The 19,166-nt window shown below is 47.6% G+C and overlaps 1 protein-coding gene across 3 annotated transcripts in view; it reads left to right on the top strand.

Moving 5' to 3' along the window:
• Positions 1-7,678: 7,678 nt before the first annotated feature.
• The window catches only part of LOC138753883 (papilin-like), a 104,256-nt gene continuing 92,768 nt past the window's right edge, over positions 7,679-19,166 (top strand). For 2 of the 3 annotated variants that reach the window (XM_069917420.1, XM_069917418.1), the window contains exons 1-2: positions 7,679-7,954; positions 17,737-17,852. In XM_069917420.1, the coding sequence (XP_069773521.1) occupies positions 7,907-7,954; positions 17,737-17,852 (164 nt within the window). In that variant the 5' untranslated portion in view covers positions 7,679-7,906. The remainder of the gene's footprint in view (positions 7,955-17,736; positions 17,853-19,166) is intronic. The other variant, XM_069917419.1, reaches the window with a different exon arrangement.

Below are 19,166 nucleotides of genomic sequence, written 5' to 3'. Positions count from 1 at the left end.
ACGGTGATTAGACCAGATGTAGAATAGCTGCAAGGAGCAGATGGGAATTGAAGACTGAGCAATTGCTGGGATAATGGTGGAAGAAATTGAAGAGCCTTCCCCCATATGACGAAGTCGATAGTATAAAATGTCTTCACCCTGCCACTGAAGTTCCACAGTTTGTCAGTCCCTTCCACTCTGGGCCCACCTGAACCTGGCAAGGTTGTAAATAATCTGAAGTATAATATCCATGCATTGCAGGAATGCACTTTCAACAAAGCTTGAAGCTGTGTTGATGTCTCACATGTGTTAAGGGTAAGTTTAACTTCAATTTTTTTTTTAATTAAAAGGTAATAACTTTAGTAAGGATGTTAATTCAAAACAAAAGTTACAAAAGGGCCACGCGGTTGGTGTAGCAGTTAGCGCAATGCCTTTACAGCGCCAGCGATCGGGATCGGGGTTTGAATCCCGCACTGTCTGTAAGGAGTTTATACATTTTCCCGGTCTCTGCGTGAGTTTTCCCCTGAGGGCTCTGCTTTCCTCCCACAATTCAAATCGTACCGAGGGTGTAGGATAATGGGCTGTAAATTGGGCAGCATGGACTTGTGGGCCAAAATGTTACAATGCTGTATGTGTAAATTTAAATTTTAAAGAGGAACCAAAGTGGGAGGAATAAAACAGTTCAATTGAAAGAAACTGGTTTAAAATTAGAGGGTACCATCAAATTCCTTATTTGTTGAATGACATTTTTAGTTTGAACAAAAGTTGGGATGATATTTAATGTGTTGGGGATCATTTTGCATTTGAATTCAAATCAGCGGGTGCACTGTGAACTTCGACATTCATCAGTATTCAGAATGACAGTGGTAAACAGGCCTTGCAGCCCACCAAGTATGCTTACCAACCATCCACTTTTACTAATTCCTCCCTGACCAATCTTATTCTCCCTGGATTCCACACACTGAGGACAATTTACAGCAGCCAATTAACCTACCAACTGCACGTCTTTGGGACGTGGGTGGAATCCAGAGCACTTCGAGGTCAAAGGGCTTGCACCCGGCTGCTGGAGACTGGCCCATGAAGACCAGATATTTGAACTGGGGATTCGAGAGGGTGCTGAGGTCGAGAAGGGCTTCCAGCCTTATGCGGTGAAGTCTTCTTCATTTTGTCAGAGGTTTGGATCTGGGCTTAGATTGCCCAGATTTGAACTGAACTGTAATCTTGAGCAGCTGCAGAGGCTGTGGGAGCACTGGAGGTGAATCCATGGACACTCAGTTACTCTCTTTTGCTTCTCTTTCTCTGACCATAAGAGGTGGCGAGTAATGGTGAATGTTTTTCTTCCTTATGGCAGACTAAAGGTAAGTTCATGTAATATTATATTTCTGTTTTGTTACGTGGCATGGGTGGCACGGATGGCGTAGTGGTTAGCGCAACACAATTACAGCACCAGCAGTGGGGACTGGGGTTCAAACGTGCATATAGGAGTTTGTACGTTCTCCCCATGTCCTTGTTGGTTTTCCCCAGGAGCTTGGTTTCCTGTCAACATTCAAAATGAACCAGGGATATAGGTGAATTGGGTGGCATAGACTCGTGGGCCGAAATGGCCCGTTAACATGCTGTATGTCTAAATATTTTTCTTTCCACTCACATACCACTTTAAGTAATCCCTATGCTATCGGTGCTCTGTGATTAGTAAGGGATTGCTTAATGTGGATGTGAGTGGGAAGGGAAGGTTGAGAATCACTGCTCTAAACCCCATGAACGTAAACTTAATTAACCCAATCTCTCATCCTGGTAGTCCTGCCATCCCAAGAATCTTTAACCTCTCAGATACAGTTGCTATTTACTGTTATTTTTAAAAATTAATGTAAAAAATATTTAGACATACAGCATGTTTACAGGCCATTTCAGCCCACGAGTCTATGCCACCCAATTAACCTATATCCCTGGTATGTTTTGAATGTTGACAGGAAACCAAGCTCCTGGGGAAAACCAATTGTGACTGAAATATTTGGCTTGAGAAAAATGGTCATTGGTCCATTTCCTTTGGAGTTCTGAAACTGCACATAAATCAATGAGGTACAATTAAAACAGTGGTTTTCAAACTTTTTCTTTCCACCCATATACCATCTTAAGCAACCCCTTACTCATCACAGGGCATAGGGAATTCTTAAAAGTGGTATGTGAGTGGAAAGAAAAAGGTTGAGAATGACTGGTTTAGAGAAATGAAGGGATTCTCAGAGAAAACTTCAAAATTCTGATAGGACAAATTTGACGCAGGAAATACACAGCAGTGCAGTTGAAACTCAGCAGTATATCCACGGCAGTCGATGTTTTGGTCTTGAACCCTTCTGGAGGAGGATATTCCTGCGGATGGTGTCCAGGACCAAGGGTCACAGTCTGAGACAGGGGGGTTCAGCCATTGAAGATCTCCCACAGAGATGTGAACCTGTCTATTTCTCTACCACAGAAGAAATAGGAGCAACATCATCGAACATATTCTCAATACTGTTTCAAGGGATAAAGGAGTAAAGTGATATGGGAGGAAAGCTGGAGCGGAGTCTGAATTTAGATGATTGGGTGTGCTTGTGCTGAATCAAGGCAAAGCCTGGAGGGCTGAATGACCTGCTTGTGCATGTGTTTATTCATTTAAACCTTCTCGTTCAATTCCCCCTGCTCCTTTTTTCGAGCTTTCTATGTGATTGTGACGTAATCTCTGGGAAGGTGCGCAACCATCAATCAATCCTTGGTCAGCATCACTCTGCTCAATCGTATCACTGTTTTCCGAGTATCTTCATGGCTCCTTGGATGCACAGATTTGTTAAGTGGTGGTGAGAGGTCACAGGGTCCTGGGTGGGCATCACTAGACCAGACTGCACGTTGGCTTTCATTTCAAGCAGATGGGAATCCAGGAGTGAGGGAAATCACACGGTAACTTTGTCGAGCCTTGCTCAGATCATATCAGCTAGCTACATGGATAGGCAAGCATATTGAGGAAGTCATGTGGCTAGATGCGGAGGTTCATGCATCGCTCAGAGCTCACGATGCTGACAAGTTGGGATTAAGATCAAGCAAGGGCTGTAATTTCCCAAGCAATCAGGGAGGCAAAGTGTGAGTACACACAGAGAATCCACAGACAACTGTGTGATACCAGTAACACAAGGTGCATGTGGCAACCCTGTCGGTAGGTGACAATGCCTCCCTTCCTTGAATACCTTCTACGCACAGTTTAATGAGGAAAACAAAGTGACATCAAAGAGAGCCCTGCCTCCCCCTGAAGGACAGATGCCCTGACTGGCTGAGGTGAGGGTGAACCCACATAAAGCAGTGGGTCCAGATAACGTACCTGATTGGAAGCTGAAGGTCTGTGCGGGCCAGCTGACAGTGGTCGTAACGATTATCTTATTGCAGCAGTCCACTGTCCCCGCAGGTTTCAAGGCAGCCGCCTTCATCCCGATACCCAAGAGTACCCGGCCGAGTACTAAAATTTTTTACTGACCATTGTTTTCATGGATATCTTCAACATGTCACTCCAACGGCGCACAATACCCACCTATGTCAAACAGGCATTCCTGGTGCCCAAGAAGAGTGTGGTAGCCTGTCTAAAATGATAGAAGTGTTTTGAGAGGCTGGTTTTGAAGCATATCAGCTCTTGTCTGAGCAGTGACATGAATCCATTTCAATTTGGCCAATGGCAGATGCCATCTCACAAGTTCTACACAAACCCTGAAACATCTGGACAGCAAAGGTGCATACATCAGGATGCTCTTTATCGACTACAGTTCAGCATTTAACACCATCCCCTCAAAACTCATCAGCAAGCTCCAAGACCTGGGACTCAACACCCCACTGTGTAATTGTATCCTGGATTTCCTCACCTCAAGACCACAATCAGTGAGGAATGGTAAGAACATCTCCAGAATCACGCGGAACTTAGGGCTGCAATCTTAGTCCCCTGCTTCTCATTTTACAACAAGAGTATGACCGTGTGACTCGGTACGACAGTAACACCATCTACTAATTTGCTGACGATACCACAGTAGTGGGTTGTATAAAGGAAGGGGATGAGTCAGCACACAGAAGGGAGCGTGAAAACTTGGCTGAATAATGTAACAACAACAATCTCATATTCAAGGTCACCAAAACTAAGGAGCTGATTGTTGACTTCAGGAAGGAAAACCAGAGGTGTACAATCCAATGATCATTGGGGGATCAGAAATGGAGAGGGTGAGCAAATTTCAAGGAGTCACTATCTCAGAGGACCTTTCCTGGACTCAACACGCCCTTGGAATGATGAAGAAATCGTGTCAGCACCTCTACTTCCTCAGAAATTTGCGGAAGTTTGGTATGACAACACCAAGCCTGGCAAATTTCTACAGATGTGCGGTGCAGTGTGCTGACCCGCTGCCTCACGGTCTGGTACAGAGACACCAATACCCCTGGGTGGAAGGCTCAGCAAAAGGTAATGGACACAACCCAGGATGTCACAGGCAAAACCCCTCCCCACTGTTGAGAGTATCTACAGGGAACGCTGCTGTCGGAGAGCAGCAGCAATCATCAAGGATCCACAACCCCCACCCCAGAACATGCTCTGTTCTTACTGCTGCCATCAGGAAAGAGGTTTTGGTGCCAGAAGACTCGGACCACCAAGTTCAGGAACAGCTGCTACCCCTCCACCATCAGACTCCTCAACAACAAATCAGAGATTCATTGAAGAACTCTTATTTAGTGCATTATTTATTACTGAATATTTATTTTCTGTATATGGAGTTGGTTGACATTTCTTTGTTTGTTTGCATTTCTCTCTTCTGTTATCAAATCTTTTTTTTTGAGTATAGTTTACATTACTGATAAGAAGAAATTCTGCCAGGACCGCAGGAAGAATTTTAGGGATATATATGATGTTTTGTATGTACTCTGAAAATAAATGTGAACTTTGAAGAAAGCGATGGATTCTGGACTAAATGAATACAACCCAGTGACACTGATGACTAAGATCATGAAGTGCTTTGAGCGGCTGATAATGGTGCACGTCAAAGTGTCATTGAACCCCTTCCAGTTTGCCTACCATCCAATCCACAGATGATTCTAATTTTTTTTTTAAAATGTAGGCATATAGCATGTGCCACCCAATTAACCTACAACCCCAGTATGTTTTGAATAGTGGGAGCCCTTGGGGAAAACCCATGCAGACTTGGTGAGAACATATAAACTTACAGACAGCATAGGATTCGAACCCCTGAACTGGTCGCAAGTGCTGTAATGGCATTGTGCTAACCACCTCGCCAACCATGACGTGATAGCCTTGACCTTCCATTCTGTCCTGATCCACCTAGTGAACAATGCCTCATAAGTCAGGCTGTTGTTCATTAACTTCAGCTCAGAGCTCAACACGATCATAGCTCAGATACTGGTGGATCATCTGTCCTCACTGGATTCTGGACTTCTTGACGTAAAGACCACAGTCTGTCCGGGTTGGCGGCAAAACCTCATGCGCCACAACTTTGATCACTGGTGCATCTCGGGGTTGCTTGCTCAGCCCACAACTGTTCACATTGCTGACTTACCACCGCACTGCCAGATTCAGTTCTATCACAACCATCAAATTTGTGGATAGTACAACAACAGTTGACCTCATCAGCAACAACGCACTACCAAGAGAAGGTAAAAAGGCTCATAAAATTGTGCGAGTCACAACCTGGACAAAGTAGATGATTGTGGACTCCAGGAGGACAAAGGTTGGCCATTCTCTGCTATGAATCAATGGTTATGCCATGTAGAGCACATAGGTCCTTGGCATGCATATAAGGGGCAACCTATCCTACACTCAACATCTCATCATTAGTCAGGAAGGTGCAGCACTGCCTACATTTCCTGAGGAGGGCAAGGCTACTGGTCCCCATATCCACAATCTTTTGCAGCAGAATTGAGAGTGTCCCAATGACATTCACTGGGAGAATTGTCTAAAGTCTAGTCAGGGAACCAAACTATAGAGTACATACAACCCTGAGATTCTTTTTTTTCTGTAAACAAACTGACTGCAATAGAGAGGGGGGGGGGGGGGGGGGAACAATAAAGTGCAAACGAAAGAGTCCTTAAATGAGTCCATGATTGAGTTTGCGGCAGCTGTTCCTGAACCTGGTGAACCAGATATCGGATCCGGGATTTGAAAGGGTGCAGAGGGCAAGAAGGGCTTCCAAAAGGCCTCGGGTGCTGACCACTTCCTGATCATGTCGGAGGTTTGGACCTGGATCTCGGGTTGCTGATAGATCAAATAAGAGTCTACGTGGCTACAGAGGTTCCAGGGGCGCTGGAAGCAAATCCACGGACCTCAGTGACTCTGAACAGACCTTCTTTTGTTTCTTTCTCTCGTACTTAAGGGACGATGCTCATGGTGACCCTTTGCCTTATTTCCAGCAGAAGGCAAATTTCAAGTAATATTACATTTTGTGTATGATGACATGACAATAAAGGAATCTTGGAATCTAGAAGACCCTAGCCATCCATTGCACAGTATCTTCAGCCAGCGACCATCAAGAAGGAGGTACGGGAGCATCAAAATCAGAACTGCCAGACTGGGAAATAGCTTCTTCCCACAGGGAATAGAATCCTGTTGCTGTGACAATCATTCCAAATATAGATTATTTATGTGATTTCTATGAGTTTTTGGGTATGCCATCATGATGCTGTTTCATCAGGTTTTACATGTACAGTTAGGGGGTAATAAACATGAACTTGACAGTTTGGATCGAAGATTGAAGATTCTTGTTCTTGTCAAGTATACAACTGTACCAAAATCTTACCTTGCAAAGGAAAACAATAAATCACCAACAAATCAGCCACCATTATTGAAACCAGAGACAAGACTCTCCAGGGACATCCAGGAAAGGATAATATTTGCCCTGGGATGACACAAACATTTCACATTTCTTCCCCTCAGGCCTCAGCCCCTAGCCCCTCACTTTCAACGAGTCATCCATCCCCACCTCACCCCTTCACCACTCACCCTCCCCAAATCTTCCCCCCTCTACTCCCACCCCTTCCACTCTCATCCACCCCTCCTTTCTCCCACTCCTCATTCACCCAGTACAACCCAGCCATACAACTGTGCAGAGTCACCCACCGCCCACCCCGTTCAAATGTATGAGTGCAGAAGAAACAGGTATGCGTTCCTTGTATGTGCAGGGGCTGGGGAGTGTTGGCGCTGAATGGGGAGGGGTTGCTCTGACCGGGGCAAATTAGAAGATTCAAAAAGTAAATTAGCATCGAGTTTTAGCCTTGTCGGTTATATTAATACATGTAAGCTAAGTTTACGAAAAATGTTTTTGTTGTTGAATTACCTACAGGGATAGTTTTATAAAAAACAATAAATTTCTGCTGGAACATTTTATAGACAGTCATCTTGGTGTCACCCGGTGCAGTCTGCACCCACCTAGTGATGCCAGAGCAGCCACATCGCCTCTGCCCATCCCATCCATTTGCAACACTCCTCCCACCCTTCCCCACTCTATCTCCTCTCTCCCACCCCAGCCCATCCACCCACCTCAGCCCATCCACCCACCTCTTTTCTCCCCCACCCTACTTCTCTCACCACCCCTCCCCTTCTCACCACCCCAGTCCATCCACCCCTCCCCTTCTTTCGCCCATCCTCCCCTTCTCTCATCACCCCTCCCCTTCTCTCACTCACTCCTCCTCTCCTCCCTCCCACCCCTTCCCTTCTCTCCCCCAACCTACCTCCTCTCCCCCTCCTCTTCCCATCCCACCTCACACACCCCACTCCTCCCCACCCCGGCGCCGACACGGAGCGGAGGCAGTCGGGCTCAGACTGGGCGGGGGAACGACCGCGCCTGGAGCGTAGCGATACCCGGAGCGGGACGGAGCCGAAGCGGAGCGGGTCAGGGTGAATCCCGGATTGGAGGGGGCCAGCATGCTGCCGGGCGCGGTGCTGCTGCTCAGCTGGATCGCCGCCGTATCGGTGAGTGCGGGGCCGCCGCTCGCTCCACAGGAACCGGGTGTCGAGGGGGTCCCGGGACCGGGGCTGGGTGCGGGGAAGAGCTGGGTGCGGTGGTTGGGTGGGGAGGGGATAGAGCTGGGTGCAGGGGTGGGGAGGGGGAGAGCTGGGTGCGGGGGTAGGGAGGGGGAGAGCTGGGTTCGGTGGTGGGGGTGGGGAGGGGGGAGCTGGGTGCGGTGGTTGGGTGGGGAGGGGGTAGAGCTGGGTGCAGGGGTGGGGAGGGGGAGAGCTGGATGCGGGGGTAGGGAGGGGGAGAGCTGGGTTCGGTGGTGGGGATGGGGGGGGAGAGCTGGGTGTGGTGGGCGGGGGTCCTGGAACAGGGTGCGATGGGTGGGGACCGGAGCTGGGTGCGGTTGGCGGGGGTCCCGGCACCGGGTAGTGGGATTCTCTGATGGTCTCAGAATCTCCGCCCTGAGCCCCCGGCCTTCCCTCGAACAGAGCACGGAGGAAGGGTGTGCTGATATTCCGTGGTCAGGCGACTACTCGGCCCACCACGTCCGTGTTGGAGAAGGAAGTCAATGGTCTGCGTCTGGCTGGAGGTCTCCACTTATCCTCCATCCTGTTCTCTACTGCCTTTTCACTCGGTCTCTCACCACCACCCCCCCCCCCCCAATTGGTTCAAAATAAAAGCAGGAAGTGTTGGGGATATTCAATCTACCCCTTGGGAGAGGGAAAGAGTTAACGTTTCAGTCACTGGCCTTGGCTTTGACTTGTGTAGCAGGCTTTTCAGCCCACCAGGTCGGTGCTGGCTCATGGGCCAACACCCTCATTAGCACTTGATTCCAACCACCCTCTGGGGAACAGGTTCTCCCTCAGATCTCCTGTACACCACCAGCCCTTCTCTGAAACTTAACCTTCTTGTGTCCAACACCTGGTTCCTACTCTCCGCACCATCTCTGCTCCTCGATGCCTCTATCATTTTCTCCCCCTCAACCGCTCCAAAGAAAACGAATCCAGTCTCTCCTCTATTTGAAAAGCTCTGTAACATCCTGGTGGGTCTCCTCGGTGCCCTGTTCAGGGTGGTCACGTCACGGGAAGGGGTGGTTAGGAGCGGCAGGCTGCAGGAGAGCTGACCGGAGACGAGAGTGGATCAGCATGCAGCCTGCAGGTACTGAGGAAATCCTCTGCTGACTGATGGACGTGTAGTTTCGAAGGTAAGGCTGTGATTTTGCTGCAAGTCCCTGCTCTGAAGGATTACATCTTGTAAGGTTGAACAAGAAATGGACTGACTGGAGGTGGTCACTTGACAAGTTGCAAGTTTGTGGAGGAGGGGTCACGTGCTTTCTGTCAGTGAGGGGAAACAGAATGGCTAAGCCATCAACAGTGATGGAAAGGGGTTATATTTGACGTCAGATTTATTGACATCACAGACAACCATGAGACTGTTTTTCCTGCGGGCTAGGCAGAATTACCACTTACCGGTAGTACAAAAAAAATAGGTAAACAAAATAGGTAAATAGGTAAACAAACTGTGTGCAATGCAGAGAGAATAAAAAATAAAATCAATGAAGTGCCCAAGTAAGAGTCCTTAAATGAGTTCCTGATTGAGTTTGTTGTTGAGGTGTCTGATGGTGGAGGGGTAGCAGCATTTCCTGAACCTGTTGGTGTGAGTCTTGTGGCACCTAGACTTCTTTCCTGATGGCAGCAGCGAGAATAGAGCATGTGCTGGGTGGTTGGGTGATTGCTGCTGCCCTCCGATGGCAGCGCTCTCTGTAGATGTTCTCGATAGTGGGGAGGGTTTTGCCTGTGATGTCTTGGAGCTGTGTCCACTACCTTTTGGAGGGCTTGACATTCAGGGGTATTGGTAACCCCATACCAGACCGTTATGCAGCCGGTCAGCACACTTTCCACCACACATTTGTAGAAAATTGCCAGGGTTTCTGGTGTCATTACCGAACCTCCGCAAACTCCTGAGGAAGTAGGGGCACTGATGTACTTCCTTCATGATGCCATTGGTGTGTGGGTTCCAGGAAAGATCCTCTGAGATAGTGGCTCCCAAGATTTTAAATTTGCTCACCCTCTCCACCTCTGATCCCCCAATGATCACTGGATTGTATAACCGCTGGCTTTCCTTTATTGTTACTGTGTGATTGGCCCACTGTGTAATTGGATCCTGGATTTCTTCACCTCCAGACCACAATCAGTGAGGATTGTTAAGAACATCTCCTCCACAATCTCCATCAGTACAGGAACACCACAAGACTGTATTCTTAATAGTACTGTCCAGATTTCAGATTTATTGTACATGATGTTATGTACAATCCTGGGATTTATTTTTCCTGCGGGCGTGGCAGAATTACGTCTACTCACTTTACACTTACAACTGTGTGTCTCTGTATGACAATAGCATCATCTACAAATTTGTTGACGATACCACAGTAGTGGGCTCTATAAAGGATGGAGATGAGTCAGGATATAGGAGGGAGGTTGAAAACCTGGCTGAATGGTGCACCAACAACAACCTCGCACTCAATGTCACCAAATCCAAGGAGTTAACTGTTGACTTCAGGAAGGAAAAGAAGACACACACGAGGAGTCAAAGAATGATTTATTGCACTGGCAGCTCCTCACTGCTGATGTCCGAAGTGACATCATGGCAGCGTCGATCTCCAATTGGGCAGTGTTCCTGCTGTTGCTCGTTTCCCACCATGTGGGTGGTCACCTGGGTCGAAGGTCATTGGCCACTGCGGGGTCTGCGTGGTCGCTGCATTCGTTGACCATTTTGTGTAGTGGGTTGTATCCTGGTTAGCAGGCCACTATATGACCCCACCCACCCCCCCCAGAACCGGCGATCGGAGCACTGTTTGCCACTTTCAGTGGCCTACCTCTGCAATGCGGGGGCTGAGGGGAGACCGGTTGGCTAATGTCCAGATGTGCTGGTTTGAGGGGATCAATGGTGGAAGTCTCTGCCTTACCGCCGATATCCAGCATACATGTCAACCTGTTGTGTCTAATTATACAGCTGCTACTGAGGTGTTCAGTGTGCCCCCTCCGAATGAAAATGTACTCACAGGTTTCTAAGTCTTTAGGCATGTAGGTTTTGGCCTGGGCCTGCTTGAGTGTCCAGATTTTACCTCAGCTTAGTTAATGAAGCTATGGGTCCTCCGGATCCTGAGCAGTGGCCAAAAAGTCCCCCAGTATTACCAACGGTGTGCCGTATACCATCTCAACTGTGGAAGCATTGAAGTCCTCTTTTGGTGCAGTGCGGATCCCCAGAACGAGTTCCCCAGAGCGAGTTCCTTAGGGTAACTCGTCCATCCAGTTCGGCCCCTTGAGTCAAGTCATCAAGGCTCCCTTTAGGTGGCTGTGCCTGAGGGTGGTAAGCCGTGGTATGGGATGTGAATGTGAAGGGAAGGTTGAGATTCACTGCTCTAGACCCAATTGTTACTGAGATATTTTGCTTGAGAAAAATGGTAATTGGCCCATTTCCTTTGGAGTTCTAAAACCGTGCATGTAACGAGTCAATTAGGTACAATTAAAACAGTGGTCTTCAAGCTTTTTATTTCCACCCTCACCCCACCTTAAGCAATCCCTTACTAATCACAGAGCACCGATGGCATAGTGAATACTTAGTGGGATGTGAGTGGAAAGAAAAAGGTTGAGAACCACTGAAATAGATGAATGCGAATTGAGATCCCGGCCCACCACATCCATCAGGATCTGGAAGGTCTGGACTGCATTCTTAAGTCCAAAGGACATTTTCAAGAATTCAAAGAGTCCAACAGGAGTAATGATGGTGGTTTTGGAGATGTCATTGGGATGGACCGGGATCTGATGATAGCCCCTGATGAGATCGTGCCCCTTGTAAGTAAGTGGTAAAGTCTTGGGTATGTGGCACGAGGTAGCTGTCGGGTGTGGCGGTCTCATTGAAGTGGCGAAAGTCATCACATGGCTTTCCACCTTGCTGCTGCCTTCGGAACCATGTGCAGGGGAGAGGCCCAGAGGCTGTTAGAATGTCGCACTAGCCCTAGCTCTTCCATTTTTTATAAACTCCCCTTAGCGAGGGTAAGCTCTCGGGGGGAGGTGGTGTGCCCTGGCGCAGAGCAGAGGCCCTCAGTGAGAATGTAGTGGCTTACCCTGTACTTCGGTTTGGCGGCTGAAAATTGTAGCACCACGATCGAAGGGAACTTCGCTAGGATAGCGTGACAGTGTTGTCGAAAAGTGTGATAGAGTCAAGCTGGGGACCAGGTAATTTGGCTTACCTCGGGGCATTGTTTGAAAAGTCCTGGCATACACCAAATGTTGCTCTTTAAGGTCCACCAACAGGCAGTTGGCTCGCAGGAAGTCTGCTTCCAGGAGCGGTTATGCCACCACAGCAATCGTGAATGTCCATGTGAACTGAAGTGGAGGGGGACAAGTGGGTGCTGAACGTTCTGGGTGTCATAGGCCAAGGAGGAGTGTGGGGAGGACACTTATTTCAGCTCCAGTGTCAATGAGGAAACACCTTCCAGATAGAGTCCTACTCGTGGAGGAGGCTGTCATATTGGCCAACCGCCACAGCCATCAACGAAGGTTGGCCGCAGCGTTTCCCTGAAATGCACAGATTGAGCAGCATTGATGGGATCCTGCACCCCATCGGTGATGGTAGCAATACTATTGGGTCAGGGGTCCACTTGCCTCTCTGTTTGCTGCGGCCTTGTTGCTGGCTGTGTGTGGTGCCTAGCAATCTGCTCCACCGAGGTGCCGTTTTCATCTCTCTCCAGAGCACATCCGTCCAGGCTGCAACTTTCTTGGGGTCACTGAAGTCCTCATCGGCGAGCAAGAGTCAGATATCCTCAGGCAGCTGGACCGGAAAAACCTGCTCGAAGAGCAGGCAAGGGCTGTGTGCCTTAGCAAACATCTCACTCATGCGGGCAGATGGGGCCCTGTCCCCCAAACTGTCCATATGCAATAATCAAGTGGTGTGTTCGCGTTGTGAGAGCCCGAAGGTGCGTGTTAATAGATCCTTGAGGGCATTGTATTTGCCTTGCTCCAGAGGTCGATGACCCTTGCTGCCGTGACCTGTTCAAGCGAGCTCACCTCGTAGTAGTAACGCGTGTCGTCGGTGGCGATCTGTCGAAGGTGGAACTGGGCCTCGGCCTGTTCAAACCACAGGTGTGGCTGTGACACCCAGAATGTTGGCAGCTTCAATGAAACCATGTGAAGAGCTGCTTGTTTCATTATCTTTGGGTCCAACTGCCGGTTGGACCTCCCCGGGTCACCAATGTAGTGTGCGCACTACTGCAAAGTGGAAAGAATGACACACACATACACGAGGAGTTGAAATCGAAGAGTGATTTATTGCACTGGCAGCTCTGCTTATATTCTCTCCTCACTGCTGACATCAGCGCTGATCTCTGACTGGTCGGCGTTCCCACCATTGCTCGCTGTTTTCCGCCGTGCGGATGGTCACCTGGGACGAAGGTCATTGGCCCCCGCGGGGTCAGTGCAGTCGCCGCGTTTGTCTGGACTCGTGCTGAGGGAGAGACTTGGCTTAACTGCTTTTATTAGGGGATTCCAGGCATGGAGTCACCAAGGGAAGGCTGGCCAGCCATATATATTCAGTGCCAATAGCCAAGTAACAGTATACAGTGGTGTATCACCACAGAGGGTTTGCAGCAATTTAGGACCACCAGAGGTTGCCATAGAATTACAAACTAGTAATTATAAACATATGAGCTGACGAGTTTTTTTGAATTTTTTATTTAATTTCTACCTAAATTGTTTTGTTCAAAGCATTAAAGATTAATACATAGTGATTTTTTTTAAATTAATCCCCCTCCCCCATAGGAAAGAAGGATAAAAAAGAAAGAAAAAAAGAGAACATCTGGATATTATTTAATTAAGAATTTACTAAAACTATCAAATAAAGTCTAACCTATCTTAATTTTTAGAAGTTGGAAAGTTCAGGTTGGGCAATTACAACCTAATTCCTACAATTTGTAAATATGATTCCCAAATCTTTTGAAAAATTTCAAATTTGTTGTGTGAATTCTCAAATGGTGTCCAACTCCCTGTTTCAGTCTGGTCTATTCCCAAATACACATCTGTCTTCCAAGTTACTGCTACACATTTTCTACTCGGGCTATTTTAACAAATTCTTTTTCATATTTATTTAATTTCAATCTGTGTCAAAAATATTTCCAAGTTTAAAAAGTATTTGGATTTTGAGGAAAATTGATGTTTGCAACTCTTTCCAAAAATAAACCCAGTTCTATCCAAAAGGATCTTAATTTTGAACATTCCCACGTAGAATGGAAAAAAAAAGTACCCATTTCTTTATTGCATTTAAAACATCTGAAAAATTAGAATTTAATCCATTTCTGTGGAATAAGATATAGGTGATGTAAAAAATATATTGTACCATTCTATACCAGACATTAATTGTGTTAGTCATACTGTCCTGACAAAGTTGTAACCAAGTTTCCTCTTGAATATTTATTTTTAAATCTTTCTCTTGACTTATGAACTCTTTGTTTATACATTCCTTTTTGCAAAATTGTATACGTAATTGAAATAAACTTCTTAATATTTATATCTGTGATTAATTGTTCCAAGAAACTTTGTTCATGTAATATTAAATCTGGACCCAAATTATCTCTTAAATATGCCTTTAACTGAAAAGAAGAAAATATTAGCAACTTTATTAAAATAGTGTTTCAAGGGAAGAATTAAGCAGTTGCCATTGGTAGTGATAAGGTTTATCCAGCTGATTTTTAATACACACTAAATATGCTGTTTCTTTGAAGTTTAATAACTTCAAAGTATTGAATTTTAACGACCATAAAACAAACAGTCTACCATTGAACTTCAACACTAAACTAAAATAACAGTCAATGTGAATTCTTGTGAAGTGACTAACTTTGGGCTTGTTGACTTTTTTCTTCTAAGGAAGATAAGAGTGTTAGTATCATCTCATTCCACCCCCACCCCACCCCAAGACCTGCAGATGCTGACATTAGGGGTAGGCCTGTGTGGATGGAGTTGAATCTTTGTCACTGGTTTGAGCTGACAGCAAGTCTTTAAAATGGTTTCCAGGCAGACCTGACCTGACAGAAAAACTGATTTTGGGTGGGTCTTCAGAGTTATTTTTAATAGTTGTGTTGTTTCCAAAGTCTGTGAACATTCCATTCTCCAGTAGAAGCATGTAAATGCCAGCAACTGTTGGGAGTTGGTCTGAAGCAGATTGCTGGTGTTGGACGAGAGCACGTTACACCAATTTTGCCCCTGATCTTTCACTTGTACTGTCTGCACTGCTCAGTGAAAACAGCCCACAGTGGCTCTGCCTTGCACACTGCCACAGTACAGGGTCAGTTGTCTATAGGTACGGATTTTGGGCAGCAAGGTTGGCGAAGCAGTTCACACAATGCTGTTACAGCACCAGCAATTAGGACCGGGGTTTGAATCCCGTTCTATCCATAAGGAGTTTGTATGTTCACCCCATGTCTGCATAGGTTTTCTCCCGGGGGGGGGGGGGGGGTGGGGGTAAGGAGCTCCGGTTTCTTCCCACCGTTCAAAAATGTACCAGGGGTTAGAGGTTAATTGGGTGAAATTGGGCAGCACAGATCGTGGGCCAAAATGGCCTGTTACTTCTCTGTATGTCTAAATTTAATTTTCCTTGGTCTTCCTTCACATTATCAACCTATATATTCTGTAAATCTTTACATGGCTGTGTGAATGCTAGAGATAACCTTCTAGCACATTATAATTTCCCTTTCTGGGTGGACCTTGTGGCTACTGAACCTTGGGGTTCTGAACCTTCACCTCTTCCGTCTAGGGGTGTGAGAACGGGGACTCCCACCCCCTCCCCACCCCGGCCAATTGGAAGGGAATTGAGGGTGTGCACCACCTACTGCAGCCACTGAGCCACCCCTGCAGTGTATTAGTGGGCGTCGGTGTGTGTATCTGCTCCTGTGGGTAGGGGATATGCAACAACCACGAGATACTGGACTCCACCGCCCATTCCTGTACTTTTGCCCCTGTGAATTCTGAGCCCTGGTCGGACTGGACCTCCTTCATACTCCATAATTAGAGGAGAGGTATTGTAGCCCTTTTAATGGTGCTGTTTTACTCAGCTCATTGGCAGGGCATTGCCACCAAGACACCCGAGAATGTATCTACCATTGTGAGGGCATATTGCTTTGTATGAGAGAGGCTCTATATAATTGACTTGCCATACTTGGCCTGCTCCTGTGCCCTGGATAATGCAGCCTGGAGGACTCGTTGGCCACCTCTTGGTTTTACTTGTGACAAATGGCACAATTGGCAACCACGGTGCTTGCTTCATCATAGGAAAGTGAGACCCACAGACCCTCTGCCCATTGTTGTGTTCCTCGATCCCCAGATGCCCATTTTTATGGTGTGCCCATGATGCCAAGGGGCTGGGGTTGCTTTGATTGGAGAGAATTTGAGCGGTTTGGTCCACAGTGGCATTTTGGGCAGCTTCAGTGGTTTCCCTGGAGGTGTGTGCATCCACAGGGGACTGTGACCATTCTTTGTCTTGCTACCTCCCAAATGAAATGCCAATGTTGTTGTCCCCTGAGCGGGCGGCTGTGAATCTGCCACCCTGTCTCCTGCCACTGGGCCATCCACATTGAATGCCATTTGCCACAGCCCAGGAATCCACATAGATGCAGACTGGCCTGGAGGTTTCTCTTAGGGTGAATGCCACAGCCGCCAGCTCGGCCAGTTGGCTGGATGCCCCCCACCCTTCTCCTGTGCGTGTTTTATCCATGGTGGGATGGAGCACCACCGCCTTCCACCACTGTTAGCCTCAATCTAGTCCACTATGTACTATTTCCACTTGACTATGAAGGCCCGCTGGGCATGGCCCTCCTTGTGGGTTGCATCCACAGATTTAACCCGACACATGATGGAGAGAGGTGGCTGGAGTATGACTGTCTGCTGCTATCTGGTACTTTGTGGCTAACAGAGCTGTCCTTGAATGGGGAAGTAGCTGGAGGCAGCTCCGGGGAGAGACTTGATCCAGAAGCTGAGTGAGACCCTGCGACCTTGCCGCATCTTCCAGAGGCTCCACTTGGCCATTGTCTTCATGGCAGAGACCTGTAATTCAAAGGGTGGGGGGTTGGGGGGTGAGGGCGCAGTGGCAGTGCCTGTTCAACGGCCGGTTTTGTCATATTAAATATAGTTTGTTGCTCAGGTCCCCGCTGGAACATGGCTTTTTTTCCTGGAAATGTCATACAGTGAACAGAGGAGTATGGTGAGGTGGGGAATATGTTGATGCCAGTAACCTAAAAGGCCCACGTGGGTGGGGGTTACAGACATCCACCTGGGGGGGGTCCAGACATCCTCCTTTGGGGGGGGTTGTCCAGACTTCCTCCTGTGGGGGGGTGGTCCATATAATCCTCCAGGGAGGTCCATATAATCCTCCTGGGGGTCCATATAATCCTGCTGGAGGGGTCCAGATATCCTCTGCAGATATCCGGGGTGGTGAGGGTACAGATATCCACCTGGGAGTACAGATGTCCTCCTGGAAGTACAGATATCCTACTGGGGGGGGGGGGGGGTACAGATTTCCAGCTGGGGGTGCAGATGTCCATCTGAGCTATAGCTATCCTCTGTAAACCTGCTCCTACTTCAGACCATCAATTGCGTCTTCAGTGAAGGTTTGACTGCTTGATCTGCTGAGCATTTAGCTGAGCATGTTAAGCTCGGAGAAGTTTTGCTCTGTTACTGGGATCCAATAACTGGAGCTTTCCAGGTTACAAGTTCTCATTCCAGCCCATCTTGTCTCCTGTTGATCACAGCCTTTGAGGAAGAGCCGCCAGGCGGATTACTGGGGCCACTGGGGAGAGTGGGGAGAGTGCAGCCGGACGTGCGGAATTGGTGTCACCTTCCGGGAGCGTCAGTGCTACTCCAGCCGGTGAGTACAACACCCAAGAGCTCCAGTTATGTGTGAAGCTGCACTGTGTCCTGTCATCGCACAGGTAAGCTCAGAAGCAAGCTGTAGGAAGGTGGGCATTGGATGGAGGAGGATTGGGGCAGGTGACTGTCATGAAGTTTGGCAGCATGGATAACGAGAGGTCATGAGTCTGGTCAGACGAAGTTATAATTGGACAGGGCCCTGGAAGAACACAAGGTTTGTCGGAAGGAGCTCAAACTAGGCATTAAAAGCCCAGAATGGGGTTATGAAATGTCCATGGAGAGCAGGATTAATGTGAATCCCAAGGCATTTCACACATATTAAGAACATGAGGATGACTGAGGTTAGGAGCACTCCAAGACAAAGAAGGGTATTCATGTTTGGAGCCAGAGGAACTAAGTGAGTACTTTGCATGGCAATCACCGTGGAGAAGGACAAGGATGACAGTGACAGGGAGCCTTGGCTGAAGAATATTGATGTGCTGGGCATTCTGAGATCAAGAAAGAGGTGGTGCCTTGTCTTTTGAAAAGCATTAAGGTGGATGAGTCCCCTGAGCCTGATGGGATTTATCCTGGGTTATTGAAAGAGACAAGTGAGGAGATTGCTAAGAACATAGAACACTATAGCACAGTACAGGTCCTTCGGCCCTCGATATTGTGCTGACCCATATATTCCTTTAAAAAATATACTAAACCCTCCCTACCCTGTAACCCTCTATTTTTCTTCCATCCATGTGCTGGTCTAACAGTCTCTAAAATGCCCCCAAAGTTTCAGCCTCAACCACCATCCCTGGCAAGGCACTCCAGGCACCCACAACTCTCTGTGTTTTAAAAAAAATAACCCCCGTCCTCCCAAACTTCTCTCGCTTCACCTTTTACACACGTCCTCTGGTGTTTGCTGATCCTGCCCTAGGAAATAGGTGCTGACTGTGCACCCTATCTATGCCTATCATAATCTTGTTGACCTCTATTAAGCCTCCTCTCATCCAGAGAGAAATGTCCCAGCTTTGCTAACCTTGCCTCATAAAACTTCTTTTCCAATCCAGGCAACATCCTGGTAAATCTCCTCTGCACCCTCTCCAAAGCTTCCACATTCTTCTTATAATGAGGTTACCAGAACTGAACACAATACTCGAAGTGTGGTCTCACCACATATTTGTAGAGTTGTAACATGATCTCTCGACTCCTGAACTCAATCCCCCTATTAGTGAAGCTCAGCGTCCCTTCTTAACTATCCTATCCTATCACCTCAGGGGCTGCCCCTGAGGTTCAGAAGGGAGAGAAGGATAAGAATAGGATACTTGTAGTTGGGGAC

The sequence above is a fragment of the Narcine bancroftii genome, chromosome 2 (genome assembly GCF_036971445.1).
Source record: "Narcine bancroftii isolate sNarBan1 chromosome 2, sNarBan1.hap1, whole genome shotgun sequence".
Lineage (NCBI taxonomy): Eukaryota > Metazoa > Chordata > Chondrichthyes > Torpediniformes > Narcinidae > Narcine > Narcine bancroftii.
This window is presented reverse-complemented; position numbering and strand designations above follow the sequence as displayed.